Source organism: Plectropomus leopardus, chromosome 5 (genome assembly GCF_008729295.1).
Source record: "Plectropomus leopardus isolate mb chromosome 5, YSFRI_Pleo_2.0, whole genome shotgun sequence".
In the NCBI taxonomy this organism is placed as follows: Eukaryota; Metazoa; Chordata; class Actinopteri; order Perciformes; family Serranidae; genus Plectropomus; species Plectropomus leopardus.
In genome coordinates this window covers 578704-597923 of record NC_056467.1, presented here as the reverse complement: position 1 = coordinate 597923, position 19220 = coordinate 578704, and the positions used below count along the sequence as shown (strand labels likewise).

Sequence of the window (19220 nt, the reverse complement as noted above, 5' to 3'; positions counted from 1 at the left end):
GTGTCTCATCTGGCCGCTCGCGCTGAGCTCTCATTATTATTACCAGGGGCAGATGTAATGTTTTGGGGGCCCGGGGCCACAAGCACATGAGCTTATTTTCAGCCTTTCTCTAACTGTGAATGTTGGCTGTTGGCAGCTATAGGAGAAGTAGGCGGACTCAAAAGTTTTTAATTCCTGAGTAAAATGATTAACAGCACAGAAGTTTGACAGAAGCTGAAGTCAGAGTCCTGCAGTCAGGAGAGGTTGGCCTATTATCAGCACAATGTGCTTCAATTTACCTGAAGTTTGTTTCAGATGGAGCTTTTTATTTTTATATAATGCTGGAAAGTTTAATAAATAATAATAAATCACATGTTTATTACACTCCAACACACCATGGTCACATGACGCTGTGTCAGTGAACTATGAGGGCAAACAACAAACCACAAAAAAGCAAAATAATCGTTCTTTGATCGTAATCAAAGTAAAATGTTCAGTTAATGGTGATATTGATTTTAGGTATGAAAAAACCCTAAACTAAGCAACAGGGAATAACATTTAACAGGAGAGAAGTTTTTTTTTTTTACATTATTTTACTGTTCTGAATATTAGAATTTGATATCTGAGACATATAAAATCGTGTCGTTGCAAGATTATTGGAGTAGAACTAACTAGAGTGCAACATATAAATACTTTTTTTGGTTTATATCACACAGCCTTACCTCTGCCTAGAGTTTCTTACCTGAATTTAACCATTGATGTACTTGTTTTGATTCAAATTTCATTTATTGTCTTTTTCCAGGCAGCCATGAGCAGAAACTGTTTTTATATGTTTGAATTTGAAATTAAATAAATATTATGTTGATCGATGTCATTGGGTAAACATGCATCTCTGACTCATTTATTTTTACTACAAAACTAACATTTGTTTATTAGAATAATGTAAGTATTACTCTGCAGCTGCTGCAACAGCTACTCTTTAGCTCTAAATGAAGCGTCTGCGTACCTGACTGCCTCCTGGTGCGTCTGTACGGCAGGTTTCCCTCCAGCAGCAGCGGCAGACTCTTCCTGGACTTCTCAGGTGTGTACATCAGCAGCTCTGGAGGCTCTGCAGGGACAAACAGAGCAGAGAGACCCTCAGTGTATTCACAAAACCTGCTGAACAACAACGGAGCTCAATGTGGAGGATATTTTCAGTCCAAACTCAAATTAAAAGTCCAAATAGAAAACTAGAAGAGTTAAAATAAACACGTTATTAATTTTTCACACTACTAGGAATAATCAGGCCATAATTAAACTTAAAACTTAAAAGGAAATTGAAAAGGCAAATTTAAAATGCTAAATGATAATCTGAAAATGTAAAGTGATGGTAAAAAAAGTGAAATAAAATGCAAAAGCTTTAATGTAAATGCTCAAACTGAAATCTTAAAATGTACAGGTCTAATTGAAAATGGCGATAAGAAAATAGAAATAACAAACGTTAAATTTAAAATGGGAAATGGAAAAGCTCAAATGGAGATACGTATAATAAAAGCTTGAGCAAAAATATAGATGCCTTTTGTGTTAAATCTATATAAATCGTGTATAAATGTGTATAAATCTATGGTAGGTATTAATAACTTACTACAGGACCACCATCAGCTCCGTGAGCTCCACAGACAACCTGCCGGATGACCTCAACCTCTTCTACACTCGCTTTGAGAACTCCAGCTACCACACAGAGAGGCACACACACACCGGGTCCACTCAACCCCCCACCCCACCCCCACCAGCCGTCTCATCAGGCCAGGTACACAGAGCTCTGAGGAAGATCAAACCCCGCAAGGCAGCAGGACCAGACTGCATTCCTGGGAGGGCTCTCAGAGCATGTGCCAACGAGCTGGCTGATGTTCTCACCTCTATTTTCAACCTTTCCCTCAGTCAGAGCATTGTTCCCTCTTGCTTCAAAACCACAACCATCGTCCCCCTCCCCAAAAAGAGCCCACCCACCTGTCTGAACGACTACAGGCCAGTAGCACTCACTCCAATCATCATGAAGTGTTTTGAGAGAGTGGTGCTGGCCCACATTCAGAACAGCTTACCGAATGTATGCAATCATGGTTTGCAGAAACATGATTGCATACAGGTCCACCTCTGACGCCATTGCTGCCGCCCTCCACTACTCCCTCTCCCACCTGGAAAACAAAGACTCCTACATCAGGATACTCTTTGTTGACTACAGCTCTGCCTTTAATACAGTCATCCCCCACAAGCTCACCCACAAACTGTCCTCACTTGGTCTGCACCCCGCCCTCTGTGACTGGCTCCTAGACTTTCTGACTGGCAGGCCCCAGTCTGTCAGAATCGGTAACAGGACTTCAGCCAGCATTATAACAAACATTGGCACCCCACAAGGATGTGTCCTCAGTCCCATCCTTTACACCCTGTTCACTCATGACTGCGTCGCCTCCCACAAGGAAAACATCATCCTGAAGTTTGCAGACGACACCGCAGTGATAGGACGGATCACTAGCGGTGACGAAGCGGCCTACAGGAGGGAGGTGGCCAGTCTGGTGTCATGGTGTGAGGACAACAACCTCACCCTCAACACAGACAAGACCAAGGAGATGATAGTGGACATGAGGAAGGAGAGGAGACCTCAGCAGCCACTCTTCATCCGGGAGCTTGAAGTGGAGAGGGTGAGCAGCTTTAAATACCTGGGCGTCCGCATCAGCGAGGACCTCACCTGGACACTCAACTCCACACAGCTGGTTAAAAAGGCGCAACAGCGGCTGTACTTCCTGAGGAGGCTGTGGAAATTTGGCATGTCGCCAAAGATCCTCAGCAACTTCTACAGCTGCATCGTTGAGAGCATCTTGACCAGCTGCATCACCGTGTGGTACGGCAGCGCTACTGCTGTGGACCACAAACGCCTGCAGAGAGTGGTGAAGACTGCTGAGAAGATCATCAGGACTCCACTGCCCTCTCTACAGAGCATCTACCACCGCAGAGTCCACAGCAGAGCTGCCTCCATCCTGAAGGACCCCACCCACCCCCAGCACGGTCTGTTCACACGTTACCCTACCCTCAGGCCGGAGGTACAGAAGTGTGTGAAATGCAGGACCACTAGACTTAAGAACTCTTTCTTTCCCGCTGCAATCAGACTCCTAAACTGCTGACAGGAGTTCACACAGCAATTACTACCTCACACACACGACCTCATAACTGTACGGACAGTTTACTACTCCGTTTACACATGCACAATTGCACTGTTCAAATTTGCACTGTACTGTTTTATTTGCACTGTTTCTTTCTACTTCTATTGTAAATTTCTAAACTTCTTCTATTGTACATTTTTACATTTTTAAATTTTTAAATTTCTATTTCATATTTCTTTTATATTTGCTAAACGTTTTTTAGGCATTCTGTGGACAGCAAAGTAAGAATTTCATTGTACAGGGAAACATGTTTCCATACTGTGCATATGACAATAAACACTTTGAATCTTGAATCTTGAATAACTTATGATGCAGCATATATTCTTATAATGCATTAAAATGTGTTGCACTTTACTTAACACCAACAATGAAACTTGCATAAATTGTTATGAATGCATCATCGTGTTCCTCATTTTTATGAAACATGTAAATTCAAATTCAAATTCAAATTCAAATTCAAAAAACTTTATTTGTCCCCAGGGGGCAATTCAAGGCACACAGAGCAGCATGACAAGCAATAAGGTCAAGATGAAAGTAAGAAGGAGAGAAAAAATAGAAATCAAAATAAAGATAATTTAAATACTTGTGTATATACAGTATATAGGTGAATAAAGTATAATAATAATATAATAATATTAATAAGGTGCATGTAAAGGAGGTAATTGTGCTTAAAAACAATTTCACAGCTTGAAAGTCCGTGTGGCGTGTGTGTGTGCATGTGGTGTGTATGTTTGTCTGTGCGTGTGTGTGTATTGTAAGATGTGTGTGTGTGTGTATGTTTGTATGTGTGTGTGTGTATGTTTGATGATAACTTATGATGCTGCATGGACTCTTATAGCACACCATGAGTCCTCACCACAGGCGATTGGTAATATGTGTATAGGTGAGTATAAGTATTTCTTTTGAAAATCTAGGTGAGTATGGCTATTTCTTTCTAAAAGGTGCGTATAGGTATTTATATATATATATGTATACGTGTAAAGTCCAAAAAACTACATTCATAATTATTATAAAATATATATTTAAAACTATGTTACAGAGTTGTTTTTTGTTGTTGTTCTTTTCTTTACTTTTTTAAGGTAATTTTCTGACAAGAAAAAAAATATTTAAAGAGGGAAAATGGAGAAATGTCCATAAAACTACATTTGTGATTATTATAATTATATATTTAATTCATTTTTTATTCATTGTTATTATGTTACAGGGTAAAAGTGATGAATAGTGATTTAGTGGGTTTTTTTGCAAATCTTAAGCCTTATTAGACTGGTTCACCCCCTTTTCTTTCTTTTCAGTTGTAAGATGTTGTCGATTCATTTATCCAGTCATTTATTGATCTGCTGTCGCGCTAACACTATCTGTTAATATTGTAGTTTTTTTTGTGTTTTCTCATAACCTCTGATTCTTATAATCTGTATAAATAACTGTTGTCTTCTTTATCTCTATCGATCTATCGATGTATCTATCTATCTCTCTAGATAGATAGATAGATAGATATGAAAGAGTGTATATATCTATATCTGTATCTATATATATATATAACTAATTTGTCAAGAACATCCATAAGACACTTGACATTCATAATTCATTATAAGGAACATTTATAATGTTTTATGACTGTTTATATGGTGCATCGAAGCATTATGAATGTCTTATAATAACTATGAACGGCCTCATTATGCATTATAGATGTCGTCTCCATATATGGTAAAAACTTTGATGTATTTTTTGTTTTTGATCAGGAGCAAAGAGACGACTGACCCTGACCTGACTGACGTCTGCCTCTGTGATAGCCGTGGATATCGTCCAGTCGCGGCGACGCGGACGACTTCTTCAGGTTGTCCTGGTCGAACTGAGGAGCTGGAACACAGGAAGTGATGTCACCACATGTGCTCGTACTAGAGGCAGTTATTCAGAGCTGATTCACGCATTCAGGTTTCGACAGTTAAATTCCTTTGAACAGAGTTGGCGGGAAAGATGATCAGTGACACCACAGTGAGTAGTGAGTAGTGCATGTGCGTGCGCATGTGTGTGTGCGTGTGCATGTGTGTGTGTGTGCATGTGTGTGTGTACTCACATTGGCAGAAGTTGTCTCCCAGGACCTGCCTCGCCTGGAAAGAATGATAATCAGCTGAGTGAGTCACTGAGAAATAAACTATTTTAATACAAAACTTAAGAGGGACGTGATAAGAGACAGAAGATAATGTCTCACTGTATGAGGAGGGACTTCTGCTGAAAAACAATAAAAGGACGCCGCTGTCCAACACTGAGTGAGTGAGTTTAACATTCTGCCTTTGTTTGACAAAGTGATACTTTGAAGTACTGCGTCCTCTGAGGCCATCTAACGTTAACAGACGGGACTCTGTCATGATGCATGCTGGGGAACAAACAGAGTCACAGGGCGCTGAGGAGCTCAGCTCAGAGGGCGATCTTTAACACCGTGTTTACTGCAGAGGCTGAAATAAATAAGTGATACTCAATTCATGGCCCGCGGGCCAAATTTGTCCCCCCATCTGAAAATGTTTTAAAATCCTAGAAATTTTCTACAATCTGAGAAATGTCTTTAACTATTTCACATGTCCTAAAATCACAGGCGCATTGTAAAATCCTTTGAGACCGTTTGTCGGGTCGCCTTACTTTTTAAAGCTGCTGGCTGTGCCATTCAGAAGGATGTCTCTGACGCATTTTAGCTCTTAAAAAGCCCCAGTGTCCAGCCTGGGAATTCGGGTGTTTTTACGGGATCTAGTTCAATAAATCCATATTGATCTGATATTGGGTGTCTTCTGTCCATATTTTATCCATATTTCGATGATAAAAGTACATTAGCATCGATGCTTAACGCCATATTGGTTTCCCATAGTTCCTTTGGAGAGCATTTCAACCAATAAGGTTTGTTTTGGTGATCTTTTCCACCAATCAGGAGACGATCTGACGCTTTGTCACCGCTTACGTGTGCTGGTACGTCATCATCTGGAGGAAACTGCACTGTGATTGGTCTAATCCTGCTGTATCTATCGCTCTGTGTTATTGGCAGCGCCTCGTGCATTAGAATAAACTCTGGTAGCCCCGAAAATAATAATGATAATGATAATGATAATGATAATGATAATGATAATAATAATAATAATAATAATAATAATAATAATAATAATGAGACAAGGGTAAATCAGGAGACAGTCTAACAGGCAGCAGGGCCTCATATGGATGTTAACCCTGTGTTGACTGCAGGCAGAGCAGGCAGCAGGATCAGGCTCCTCTCTGAAGTGTCGGGTGTGATGTGGCCCTCTGCAGCAGCACAGAGCTGCTTTGCAGAATGGCACAGATAATGGCACACACAAACAGCTGCAAAACAAAAAACGATGGGACTTTTTTGGAAAAGTGTGTCCATTTTTTGAACTATAATAATGATGTTTATTATTTCACTTTCTGATCCAAAATGCTGAGGTCATACATGCATTATTACAAAAAGAAGGAAGAAGAAAAAACGGCTCAGTGTTTCACCGTGTTAACTGCTGCAGAGGCTAATATAAACCGACAGTTAAACCAGCAGGAGGAGCTGTTGGTCCAAACTCTCAGTGAGCAGCCTGTTTTTTGTTGTTCACATCAGAAACTCACGTTTTACAGAATCAGAGGAGGACGATGTAGTAGTTTCTAAATCTGTGTTTCTGTGGACTAAAGTGACCTGATGATTAGAAACATAACAAAGACCAAATAATAAAGAAAATGTTTTGTTTTCTTCTCGTGAATTGCTTATTAGGAGTGTGAAACCTGAGCAAATTGACTTAATTTCGTTCTAAAACACAGGAAGAAGGCAATGAGCTACTTAAGAAGAGATGACCCAGAAATTCGCAAAGAATTAAGTAACAATTACAAAAATTACCTGAAAATTAGATAATAAAAAATAAGCAAAAGAAAACAAACAAATCAATGGAAAATAAAAATAAATAAATAAAAATACAATGTCATTATCTGAGAAAAAAATGAAAGTTCTTTGGCAAGCTGCTCATTGCCTTTTTCCCCCATGTTTTTTAAACTTTATTTAAACTTAACTTAAATACTTGTGAAAGGTGTCTGAATGCAGCAGAAGAAAAGTGATTGTGATCCATGGGTAATTTTGGCACATGCATAACCAGGGCTGTATCCATGTCTCCAAAAGTACAAAATACTCTAAAGTATGTTTTGTTGTTTTACCGTATTGTTTAATCAGTGTACCTTTGCATGCTATAGTTGTGGGACTTCAGAGCAGTATGGCCCATCTACAGCAGGAAAATGTGTTACTGATTATTTATTTATTGAGGTTTTGACGCATTTTTGCTGAACAGAAGACACAGCAGCTGCAGGGTTTTTTCTGATGGATACAGCTTTTAAGTATTTCAGAGAGTTTTCATGAGTGAGCAGCAGGTGGCAGCAAAGACGAACAGAACAATACTGCTGTCCATGTCCAGTGTTCCCAATACAGCCAGTACAACCACTCATAGAAGTGCTGCAGGTAATGCAGTACTATGATTTACACTGGTACAAATACAATCAATTTTACTTCTACTACTACTTCCACTACGTAAAACAGTAGTCTAGTTGTTACCACTCAAGCTGTTACTACAAATAATACTGCACTGCTACTTCTGCAGCCAGTACTACTATTGTTAATAAAAGTTCAGCTCCTGCACTACTACAAATAATACTGCTTCTAACAATACTACTACAGTTAATGCTACTTTTTTGTCCCGCTTGTGTTCTTCAGTGTTATTATTATTATTTTTCAGAGGGCTTCCCATGCATACAAATAAACCACATCGGTCCAGTCTCACTTCCTCAGCTGCAAACACACACCAACAGTCCTCATGGTGGCGCTACAGCAACAGTCTACGTTTCAAAAGTTTGAAAACTCAAAAGACAAATTTCTTATGTGTTACAGCTTTGCAGCAACAACTTACAAATATTGTAATCTAACTTCTAGCCCATATCACCCAGCCCTAGTAAAGTCCATCACTCTGTTTTTATCAAAAACTGTCAAACTTATTTAACCGATCTCGTCCCACATTTTTTGATCAGTTGACACCAAACTTGCTACAGGGCATCTTCAGACTGTCCGTCACAAACCATCTACACAGACTTTTAATTTATCAAAAACTGACCCTACAGTGCATCAAAATGTTTGGCTGTAAACGCTGCCGTAAACATATAACTTGCAAAATTCTTGCAAAATAAATCTTCAAGGTTCATGAAAAAATGACAAAATGTTGCTGTCATGGTAGATTAAGAGTGGAACATTTTAGAATTTTATCTGAAAAAGTGAATTTTCTGCAGCATTTTGAATTCTGCCCTTGTGCAAACTTATTGCAGTCTGTGGGAAACATCATCTGTAAACATCAGTTTTTCACTTGTGGAGCAAATCAGTCTTTTAAATGATCCACATCTCTATGCTGTCTAGATAAAAACTGCAGATTCCCCAGAGTCTGGTCTTGATAAGTGAATTTTTGGCAGCAGTTTGAAATCTGCCTCTCCATGCACAGACAGCTGATATCCTGCCCCCTGCTGGTCGGCTCAGACACAGTGTGAAACCATCTCACTGGGATACTGACTTGTCTTTGGTGTCTGAGGTTGTGAGTTCAAGCCTCAAGTTGTCTTCAAATTCATCTCCTGCTTCTGCTAATATTGCCCGGCAAATTGCTGCACAGAAGCTATAATTCCTCCTCCTTATCTTCCTTCCTCCCTCCTTCCCTTCCTCTCCATCCTTACCTTCTGTGGCAGAGACGCAGGATGATTTTCTACGATCAGTCTCTTGAGGTAGTGAACCCACAGCCTCTTCTCCTCCTGGTTCTTTGTCTGCGGCAAGAAAAGATGTTTTAAACATGGAGACCAGCAGGAAAGTATCTCTCACTGTACTTATGACACACTTATATGTGTTTACAACATAGTACAACTCGTTCTCATTCTGAACTTGTCATATAGCGCCGCTCTGTCACAGCTTTTGGAATATGACGCCAAAAGTCACCTTTTACAGACGTGTCAGAGGAGAACGCGGTCAGACAGAACCGGTGGTGTTGTTATCAAACACTGGTGGACAGTCGGATGGCAGCGGGCACGTCCACATGCAATGGACACCGGCGGTGTCACTTGACAACGTGGCCGGACCGAATATAACGAGTGCGCTCATAGGACGGGCAGGTGGGGAGACGGTTGGGTTCCAGAAGAAACCGATTTCCGTTCTGGAGTTCGGAGTTTGCTTCACGTTTGGTTTTGTGAGATTGTATGGGTTTTTTTCTCTACATCTCACCATGTGCCTCTTTTGCTTAATCCCAACCATCCTCACAGTCCGCCCTGTTGTAAACATCAGGACTGTGCTGCTTCATCCTACCATAATAATAATAATAATAATGCATTTTATTTATAGGCGCCTTTCTTGACACTCAAGGTCACCTTACATCATCAACATAAAAGCAGACACAATATTAAAAAGACAAAATAAAATATAGAAATATAATATAAAATTAGACAATGCAATTGTGATCAGAGGGAGTAAGCCAGTTTAAACAGATGGGTTTTGAGTTTGGATTTGAAATGTGCATTTGTTGAGTTCACTGGCAGCAAGGACGTGTTCGCAGCGAGGACGTGTTCGCAGCGAGGACGTGTTCGCAGCAAGGACACGTTGGATCATCTCTGTATCGGAGACTCAGACGTTGAGGATTTGTATTGTGAGGTGCCTTCTCCTCAGCACTCACCTGCACGACATGCTGCTGTTTGGGAATAGTCTGATCGGACACTTTGAAGCACAGAGGATCCTTCAGAGTCTCCACCAGCAGCAGGTTACAGCACTGCAGCACAGAGGGAGAGAGACGGGGAAGGAGACATAAAACTGGTCAAAAGGACGGTTATCTGATCTGCATGCTATGTAATAATCATTTAAGTCTTTGAGGACTGTTACACCAAATATTTTTGCATTAAAACTGCAGTTGCATCTTTAACAAAACACTTAGACCATTATTGGACAATAAATGCTGAGTTTTTTTTGGTTTTTTTTTTTAAAAGCAGGACATCCACAATAAAACTTGACAAACGTACGAATATGTGCGTGCTGTAGACAAACTGCTCCAGTCTCTTCTTGGCGATCAGCAGCATCGTATCAAACAGGAAGAACGCTCTCTCCTTCTTCACTCTTTGCACCTTGAAGGAACCTTCCAGAACCAGCTCTCCAAACCCGCTCAGGTCCGGCCCGCTCCAGTTCACCAGCAGCGACTCGATTTCCTGAGAGGAGGACGTGAAAGGTCACAAGTCTTTCCAAAACAGCCAGAAGAACATTTCTGCTTTTGATTTCTTTCAAAAACACGGAAAGAACTATAAATGACCCTAAAATTAGTGTGAAAATTACTTTTATAAGTTACAAGAAAATTATCTAAAAAATATATTTTTTAAATTCAAATAAAAATAGATAACTTTATCTGTAGGCTAATAATAAACATAAAATTATAAATAAAGATTATAATATAGATTTCTTTGATACCTTTTACAGATTTTGTCCCAGTTTGCTGGACATTTCATGTTGCTGATTTCATTTTTTCCTCATTTTAAAGTTTTAAAGGTAGGAATAAGGTGCCGGAGTGCATAAAATGCTTAAAAACATAGCTTGTTCATTTAAAAAAAACCTGGACCCCCAGGCTAAGCCCTCAATGTCCTAAAATCGTAGAAAATGTCCCTGCTCGTCATTTTAATCAAGACACAGTCTCTGAGTCACTCAGAACTGGCTGTTCAGTCTCCCTTCAGAATTGCTCATTTTTTTATTTAACACAGCTGAGTTTTCATAAATGGGAGCTGGTTGTTATGATGCAGCTTTGCACACATGCAGAAACCAGAAAACTCCCAATTAAAGCAGTTTGCTGCCTTAAATTCAAATCATGTAAAAAAATCAGCCCGTTATCTACTCGCCAAGAAAAACACTGAGACACAAACAGGAAGATATGTCGTTAAAAAAACCAAAAAATCTCTTTAAACCATGTGAAATCTCGTCCATCTGTGCTGGTGTGAACGTTTCACCTCTGGGCTCAGCTGCCGGGAGGTCAAAGGTCAACACCTGGACGCTTCCTGCTCTGTCCGCCTTCAGAGGTTGAAGTTATGAAACTCAGGTCAGAACTACTCAGCTGTTCCCAAACACATGACCTCAGAATCTCTTCGCTATCCGGAAAGGAGTCACAACTGTTTGTTAGTGAGTCAGCTCCTCTGCTAAATCACAGGCAGGGGAGACGACCTTTGACCTCACAGGACGAGCTGGTAGAAAGAGTGGAAGGAAGATGCAGAAATGATAATGAAGCCATCACAGTTTGAGGCTGCACAGCCAAACGACTTCAGATTGATGGACCACTCGTCCGTGATGTTGGCATGATCGTGTATGTGTAGAAAAGCTGTCAAAGTAACGCATTCATTTTGATAAATTAATCTCAGAAAAAATAATGTGTTAAAACGTTACTACTACAGTTTGGAAGGTTGAGGACAGTTTGGGCGGTGGAGGACAGTTTAGGCGGTGGAGGACAGTTTGGATGGAGGAGGACAGATTGAGTGGTGGAGGACAGTTTTGGCGGTAAAGGACAGTTTGGGTAGTGAAGGTTTGTTTGGATGGAGGAGGACAGTTTGAGTGGTGGAGGACAGTTTTTTGGCGGTAGAGGACAGTTTGGCGGTGGAGGACAGTTTGGGCAGTGGAGGACAGTTTGGGCAGTTTGGGCAGTGGAGGACAGTTTTTGGGCAGTGGAGGACAGTTTGGGCAGTGGAGGCATTAACCAAACCAAAAACTTTGATTATTCACAGTTTGACTCATCTCCCAAAATGCAACTGAATCACTTTTTTTAAAAATACTTTCAGAGCAAAAACTGATGCATGCGACTGATTTAGATGAATTAATCAGAGCATGTGAGTAATTAGATTATTATGTTTTTAATCCTTTGACAGACATAATCTGTATTAACGGGATTTAGTGGGTCAAATCATAATATGAAGATTTTGTAAAAAGATGCCACCACTGGACTTTTCTAGTTTAGGAATCTTTGAATTTAAATAAACTGAATTGGCTCAAAGGAAACAAACCTGCAGGTAGAACAGAGAGAGGGACAAACTAAAAACTAGAAAATTAAAAGGCAAAGCCGTCAGAGTTTGGAGAGGGAGTGGGAGGAGTGTCAAGACTCAGCTGGAGATGAGAGGAAGCCGACACGCCAACACGTGTGATGGAACAAGTTAATAGCGTGTTCCTGTGCGTGTCATGATGTGAACACGTGTCGGGGAAGTTGTGGAATGCAGCAGTTGTAGAGTTTGACACCTAAAGGTCAACCGGCCGACCTCGAGCTGCCCGTCTGTCTCTTTACACGCCTGCAGAGGAAAAGCTGTCCGGACGCTGATTATCAGGACAAACAGCCTGACCCGTGTAGTTAAGGGATTACTGTTAAAAGGTTTAATAACCTAAAAGATGCTGGAAAGTTTTCTTAACCCTTTGTGACAGTTTTAATTCTTTCAGATCAAGACTTTCCGCAGGACTGGAAGAAGCATGAGACATAAAAAACCAAAACAGTAAAATGTCTCCGTCTGATCTCTCCTTTTCCTGCATTGTTGTGTTGTTAAAAACACATCAGTCAGTACGTATCCATGCACAGTTTGGTGCTGATGTCCGGAAATTACATTAATATGGTGTACTTTCATATTTAAAATTAGGTTTCAGAAAAAAAAGAAAAGATTTTTTATGTAATTTTTTTTATTTATCATTTTTCTTTTATTTTGGCATTTTTTCCAGGTAATATCCTGTCCTTAATAATTAACTATTTTGTGCAAAGTTTCACCTTTTTTTGGTAACTTTCTACTAATATATTGTTAATATTTGGGTCAATTCCCATTGCCCATTGCCTTCTTTAGATATGTATATATATATATATATTTATTTTTTTTTATTTTATTTTATTTTATTTTTTTTTTCTAAGAAGAAATCAAGCCAACTTTCTCAGTTTTCAAAGGGTAAAGCCAAAAATGGATCTTTTCTTAACCACAACAAAGTGGTGATTGTTTTTCAACCAAACCACATGTTAATGGCTGCGTTTTGGAAACATCAAGAAATGCAAAGTTTTAAAAAATCCTCTAAATAACAATGAACAAATGCAGGGGTGGCATGTAAAAGAGTAATAATACTTTATCTTTAGAGCAAACATCCTTGAAACCTTCATAAAAAGCTCAGTGATGTTGTGGTTTGTGAAAACTTTGAAAGGCGTTCCTCAGGGAACCTCCTGAGGTCCTCTACAGTTCTTATCTGGGAGAGTGCTAAACATCTTTTGGGGCTTTTTTTTTTAAAAAAAATACTTGCAACTAGATGTATCATATTTGAAAGATGGTATTTTCCCATAATTGGGCCTCATGCAATAAACAATATACTAAGAAATTTGTTGTTATATTTGCTTGTATTCAGGATTTGTTCTTATTTTGTTAGCACCCATTGATTTTTGGAATTCACGAATGTTTCCTTAATTTTGCTATAGTTGACGTCTCTTATATTTACTCTTTCCAAAAAATAAGAGAAATTTAAGAGAATGTTAATGCATGAGGCCCATTGTTTAGAATCATAATTTCAGACAGATTTCTTATTTGTAAAAAAAAAAAAAAAAAGTTCATATAAAGAAAAAAGTTCATATAAAGAAAGATCATATCTGATCTGACCACAGTGGGAATCTGGTGATTTATTAATGATATAATCTCTGGCTCATTATATATACAAACTCATTAAATATATTATTATTATTATTACTACATCAGAATAAGTACTTTATTGTAATGTTAATGCTGACAAATATAAATGCTAAAATATTTTTTATCTTAAACGCTATTTTAAGATATTAAAACAGAGAATAATCTCGTACCTGCAGTCGCACTGCGTGCTCCTGTTTCCTCTTCATGTCGTTGATGTACCAGGCGACCGCTGTCATGGTGATGATGGCGTCCTCAATGACCTCATACCCAGGGTCGCTCTTGTCAAAGTGCTTCGAAAGTTCCTGAGAACGCATTCAGACATGAGACCAGTTTGTTAAACTGCCACAAACATTTATGTAATGGTTTTTTCTCAAACTAAGATGTTCTTGAAACAATTTATTTCAAGTGGTGAATTAAAAGATTTAACAGAATAAAACAATGTGACCAGGCTGACACAGCAGTTCATCACAGCACTGACTGAAGCAGGACCAGCTGAGGATTATGGGAAAATCCCAGCGTAGCTCCAAACACATGTTTGACCGGTGTTTATACTGGCCACCGTAGACAGAGCAACAAGTCCACACAATAAGACAGACCAAACACCAGAGAACAAAGAGCAGGCTGTAAACGTACATGCGTGTGTGTGTTTCATCACCCTCTCTCTCTCTCCTCTCAGAGGTGGGCTTGGACGGGAACCAGCGAAGAAACTCAACAAGTTTATTGGGAAAAGCTGCGTGCGTGTGTGTGTGCGTGTGTGTGTGTGTCCTTGTGTAAGTGCACGTGTGTTTTATGTTTTATGGATGAGACAGTCGGCTGAATACCTTCAGATGTTTGAGTCGAGACGTTTGTAAAGGTCATGACTGATGATTCCTGAGAGAGCTGGAATTTATTAGAGAAATAATTATATAAACTATTATCACCAGGTCCAGCAAAGAGTCAGGGGGCCCCTGAAGATCGGGCCCTGCCAACAGTGGGGATGTCCCAATCTCTCTTTCTCTCCTTTTTTTAAAATATTGAGCATCAGACAGACAAGCAACTCATTTTTTATCATCCTGGAGTACTAGGCTTACGCGGTATCATAGTATTACAGTATAGTCATAAATACAGGCACACAGCTTTCTATAAAACTCTAAAAATGTCCTAAAATACTGGAAACATCCTAAAATCCTTAAAATACAAGAGGTAGATTTATGTCGCAATTTGTCATTGATCCTGCGACATCGTTGGAGTTGAAGGATGAGTTGATTAAAATCAGCAGCTACTATTAAAAATTCCATCCAGTTTCTTGGGCATGTTGTCGTTGATGGCATCATACAATTCCTGCAGTGCATTTTTTGAAATTGCATCGTAGTCTTGTGTCCAGTCGGCTCTGAACATGGTCCGCCCATCCAGTGCAGCAACTTGATCCGGGATGTTAGGGGTTAACCATGTCTCTGTGAAGATGTGTGCAGAGCAGTCTCTGATCTCCTGTTGCTGAGTGAGCCTCAATCACATCTCATCCACTTTATTCTGCTGCGAGTGGACATTAGCCAGAAGAAGGCTTGGTAGAGGAGCAGCTCTCGGTCAGTTGGGTCAGCCTCTCCCTGATGCCGGCTCTCCTCCCTCTCTTCGTCTGGCGCTTTTAGTTTCATTTCTCCCCTCTGGTCTGACTGGCCGCTCGGCGTATGCCATTGGTGGAGATCCTCTTGCAGTCTGCTGCGTTCAGTCCAAACCTCACGCAACTTTTCCGGATGTTGATAAGTGCTTCTCTATCACAGAAGAGTCGTGCTTCAGCAGAAGAGTCCATGGAGTCGAAAAAATAGAAAAATATAGCAATATAAATATAGCTTTTCCATTTTAATGCATTCATAATGTCTAGTCGGCAACTTGTGTTATAAATTTATCTCCAAGTTGCCGAGTTATTTTTCCGACTGTCTATGTGAATTGGGGCTGAAATGAAGTATCTACCCCGCGGCTGGGACTTGTTTTGCCCTCGTAAGAGCTCTTCAAAATTGTCCTTGAAGTGGAGACACGCACCAATGGGTGAGACGCTTTACTATTTTTATGCTATATTTTTTTATTTTTCTCCATGGTTCCGTCTGCTACGACTTTTCTACAACGGAGAAGCACTTAACAACACGCCAATGTGGAAGGTCACTTACTGACCGACCGCCACCATGTGACGAGTTCAGAGTAAGACTGTGTTGTCCAGATTGAGCCATGACATCCACTCAGAGACATACCTGCCGATGGGAGACTCCTGTTATTCATTGCCCTCTCCCGGTTTCCTCTTGGAGTCACAATTCTCCCGAATTCTCCCAACTTATGACAACTCTAATACATTTTTGCATTTTTGTCATCACAACCTGTTTCTGGCACTGCACAGCTGGTATAAGCCTGCGGGTTGATCTGGAAAGTAGATGATGAACTGTCCCTTCACCGAACATGTCAGCAGTAGTTCAAGGAGCCTTCAGTACAACATCAGGATACTTTGACTTTTCCGGGGAGGAGGCCTTCATACCTCTGCAGCTCCAGAAAGCTGCTCCCCACCTGGTGTTCAATCTCCGCAACTCTTCCCACAACACTCCTCTTCCACGTCAGCTACACCGTCTTTCTGCTGCAGCTTCATCCAAAAAAAGACTCTGCTGGTCTACAGGGAAGCGAAGGAAAACGCTCCAATCTCCCTCCAAGCTACTGCCAAATCCTACATTCATCCTCCACCTCTGGACATTCAGGAATCCCATTTGGGAAAACTGCATTTTCAATTCTTCTAAAATCTAGCTTTTATTTTGAGGTTTTTGCACACATTATTCATTTCTTTGTACGAAGCTTTCTACCAAATACATTGCAAAGTTCTGATTTTCCAGAAAAAAACATGAATATATGTGTTTGACTTCTTCGTCATTATTCACATAAAAGCCGTGTCCTCTGCAGTGGCCCTCATCCGATATGATGATGTCACAGTCTTCTCCTTGTTTTATTGGTCGTGAGCTCTGATGACAGTAAAACTGTGCAGATGTGAGCCGACAATGACGTACGACAAAAGCCCACATGTGGAACGCACGCCGCAGTCGTTCATCTTTAAAATCAAAGCGCTGACACACTCTGTGTCCTCAGGCGTCCTCCGTCTCCACTCGATGTTTTCTCACAGAGAGGAGGACAAACTTTACTGCTGTGTAATTTGAGCCAAAAACAATGTTTACTGACAGGAAACAGAGTCGTTGCCTAGAAACCGAAGCTTTACGAAGCTCCATCAGCTTCCTCTGAGAAATCTCTCAGCCTCAGTGAGTCCTAAAGATATTTAACGCCACACGACTCCACTAATCAAATGTTCAATCATTATGATCAGTCCAGTGCTAAACACGTCGCGTACATCTTTCCATTTGAGTCTTTTAGTCCTTTTTTTGGACTGCATGATGTATTTTAGGTCTTTCATATTGTATCAGATGGTACTTTAGGCAATTTATGTAGTACTGAAGGTTATAGCTGTAGCAGTTTGGAGTATAAGGTGGTATTTGAGATACTACATGCATTGTTTCGTGGTATGAGAGGTACATGCAGTTGTTGCAGATGGTAAATGATGTAGTATATAAGAAGTGACTTGCAGGTGTTACTTCAACTACTACATCTCAAAGGTATTTTAAGTAATACATGTAGTATTTTGTCATATTACAGTGCATTTGAGGGGTAAACCTGTAAAAAAAAATAGGTGCTTTGTGAAGTACATGAAATATTTGAAGTTTTACCTTTAGTAACAGGTGGTATTTGAGATATGGTAGTATAAGTGATACTACAAATTTTTGTAAGTCCATGAATTTACCTGTGTTAAATTACCTGTATTTAAAGTAGTACATGAAGTACGCTATCTGTGGTAACAGAACAAAGCTTCATGTAGTATTTGTGGTGTTAGCTGTACAAGTAGATAGTACTTGGACACTAGATGTGGTATTTGGCAGAACTTGAGGAACAAGATTTACTTTTTGGTCGTGTTCGAGATGGTATTTTAAATAGCGTGTATATATGTGACATGTAGGATTTGTTGGCATAATAGTATTATCTGTAGTACAAGGGGATGTTTGAAGTACACAGAGTAGTATCTGGTAGTATTTGAAAGAGTAAGTGTAGTATCTGGAGTATTACCTGTAGTAGAAGGTGGTATTTGAGGTATTAAGTGTATTGTTTGTAGTATCACCTGTAGTAGAAGGTGGTATTTGAGGTACTGAGTGTAATGTTTGTAGTATCACCTGTAGCAGTGGGTCATGTTAGAGGTACTGGGTGTAGTATCTGTAGTATCACCTGTAGCAGTGGGTCATGTTAGAGGTACTGGGTGTAGTATGTGTAGTATCACCTGTAGTAGCAGGTGGTATTTGAGGATCCTCTGCACGGGTTTGAGCAGGTACGTCTCCAGAGGTAAAGAATGGTTCAGAGTCGTCTGTCTCTCCTGGAAAAAATGAACCAGACTTTTGTTTTTCATGCAGTCCCTCAGCACCGCCACCGAGCTGTGGAGACAGAGACGGACAAAAAGACAGACACAGAAGTTAGAAAACTATTGGACATCCAATTCCAAAAAAAAAAGAAGTAAAAAATACTTCCAAATTGATGACAAATGATCGTGGGAGTCTAAATCTGCTGAAAACGAAGCTTTTAGTTTTGGATTCTTTTCTTGCTCAAACAATAAGACGAAAATAAAAACTTATAATCAGAAACAGAATCAGCCAACGCTTAATGAGGCTGACAGATGTCCAGGTTAGCGACTCCTCTGATGAACATTTATCATGAAGGGAGTGAAATTTAACAAGGAGGAGAGACGGCGAACCAAAAAGAGAAATGAGGGCAGAGGAGGTCCAGAGGACGATGGAGCAGCAGGAGGTGAGAAACTCTAAAGGAGGTGAAGAAATGACGGAGGAGGAGAGGGAAGAAAAAGACAGATGGAGGAGATTACGAAGGAGGAGCGGGACTCCACAGCTGTTTGGAGCTCGGACAAACATTCAAGTTTAGGGAAGAAGAGAAGCTGAAGAGAAAGAGCCAAGATGACGACGGGAGGTCTGTGAGATGACGACGCACAGAAGAAGTTAATTTCTCACAATTTGAATAAAGAGGACAAAGAGAGAGAGTATCAGAGAAGATGAGGACAGGTCCAGAAGACATTCGTCAAAAGTTGAACTACCGACAAGTAGCAGAAAGAGACGAAGAAGAGGACCGATGGAGATTATGAAAGTGGATCGTTAGTGTTGTAGTCCTCGAGATCGGTCTTGGTCTTAAGACCACTTTTAGAGGGTCTTGGGTTCCTCTTGGAATCGAACGCATTTTGACTCGGTCTTGTCTCGGCCTTGTCTCTGTCTCAAAACCAAAAACCAA

General features: G+C 40.2%; 1 protein-coding gene across 1 annotated transcript in view; it reads right to left on the bottom strand.

The window, feature by feature from the left end:
• Positions 1 to 19220, bottom strand: part of plekhg2 (pleckstrin homology domain containing, family G (with RhoGef domain) member 2) — an 81164-nt gene that overhangs the window by 7833 nt on the left and 54111 nt on the right. Inside the window, exons 7-14 of the mRNA XM_042486878.1 lie at positions 18211 to 18361; positions 14054 to 14185; positions 10236 to 10418; positions 9896 to 9988; positions 8913 to 8999; positions 5251 to 5284; positions 4935 to 5033; positions 986 to 1087 (exon numbers count right to left, since the gene is read on the bottom strand). Coding sequence (XP_042342812.1) covers positions 986 to 1087; positions 4935 to 5033; positions 5251 to 5284; positions 8913 to 8999; positions 9896 to 9988; positions 10236 to 10418; positions 14054 to 14185; positions 18211 to 18361 — 881 coding nt within the window. The remainder of the gene's footprint in view (positions 1 to 985; positions 1088 to 4934; positions 5034 to 5250; positions 5285 to 8912; positions 9000 to 9895; positions 9989 to 10235; positions 10419 to 14053; positions 14186 to 18210; positions 18362 to 19220) is intronic.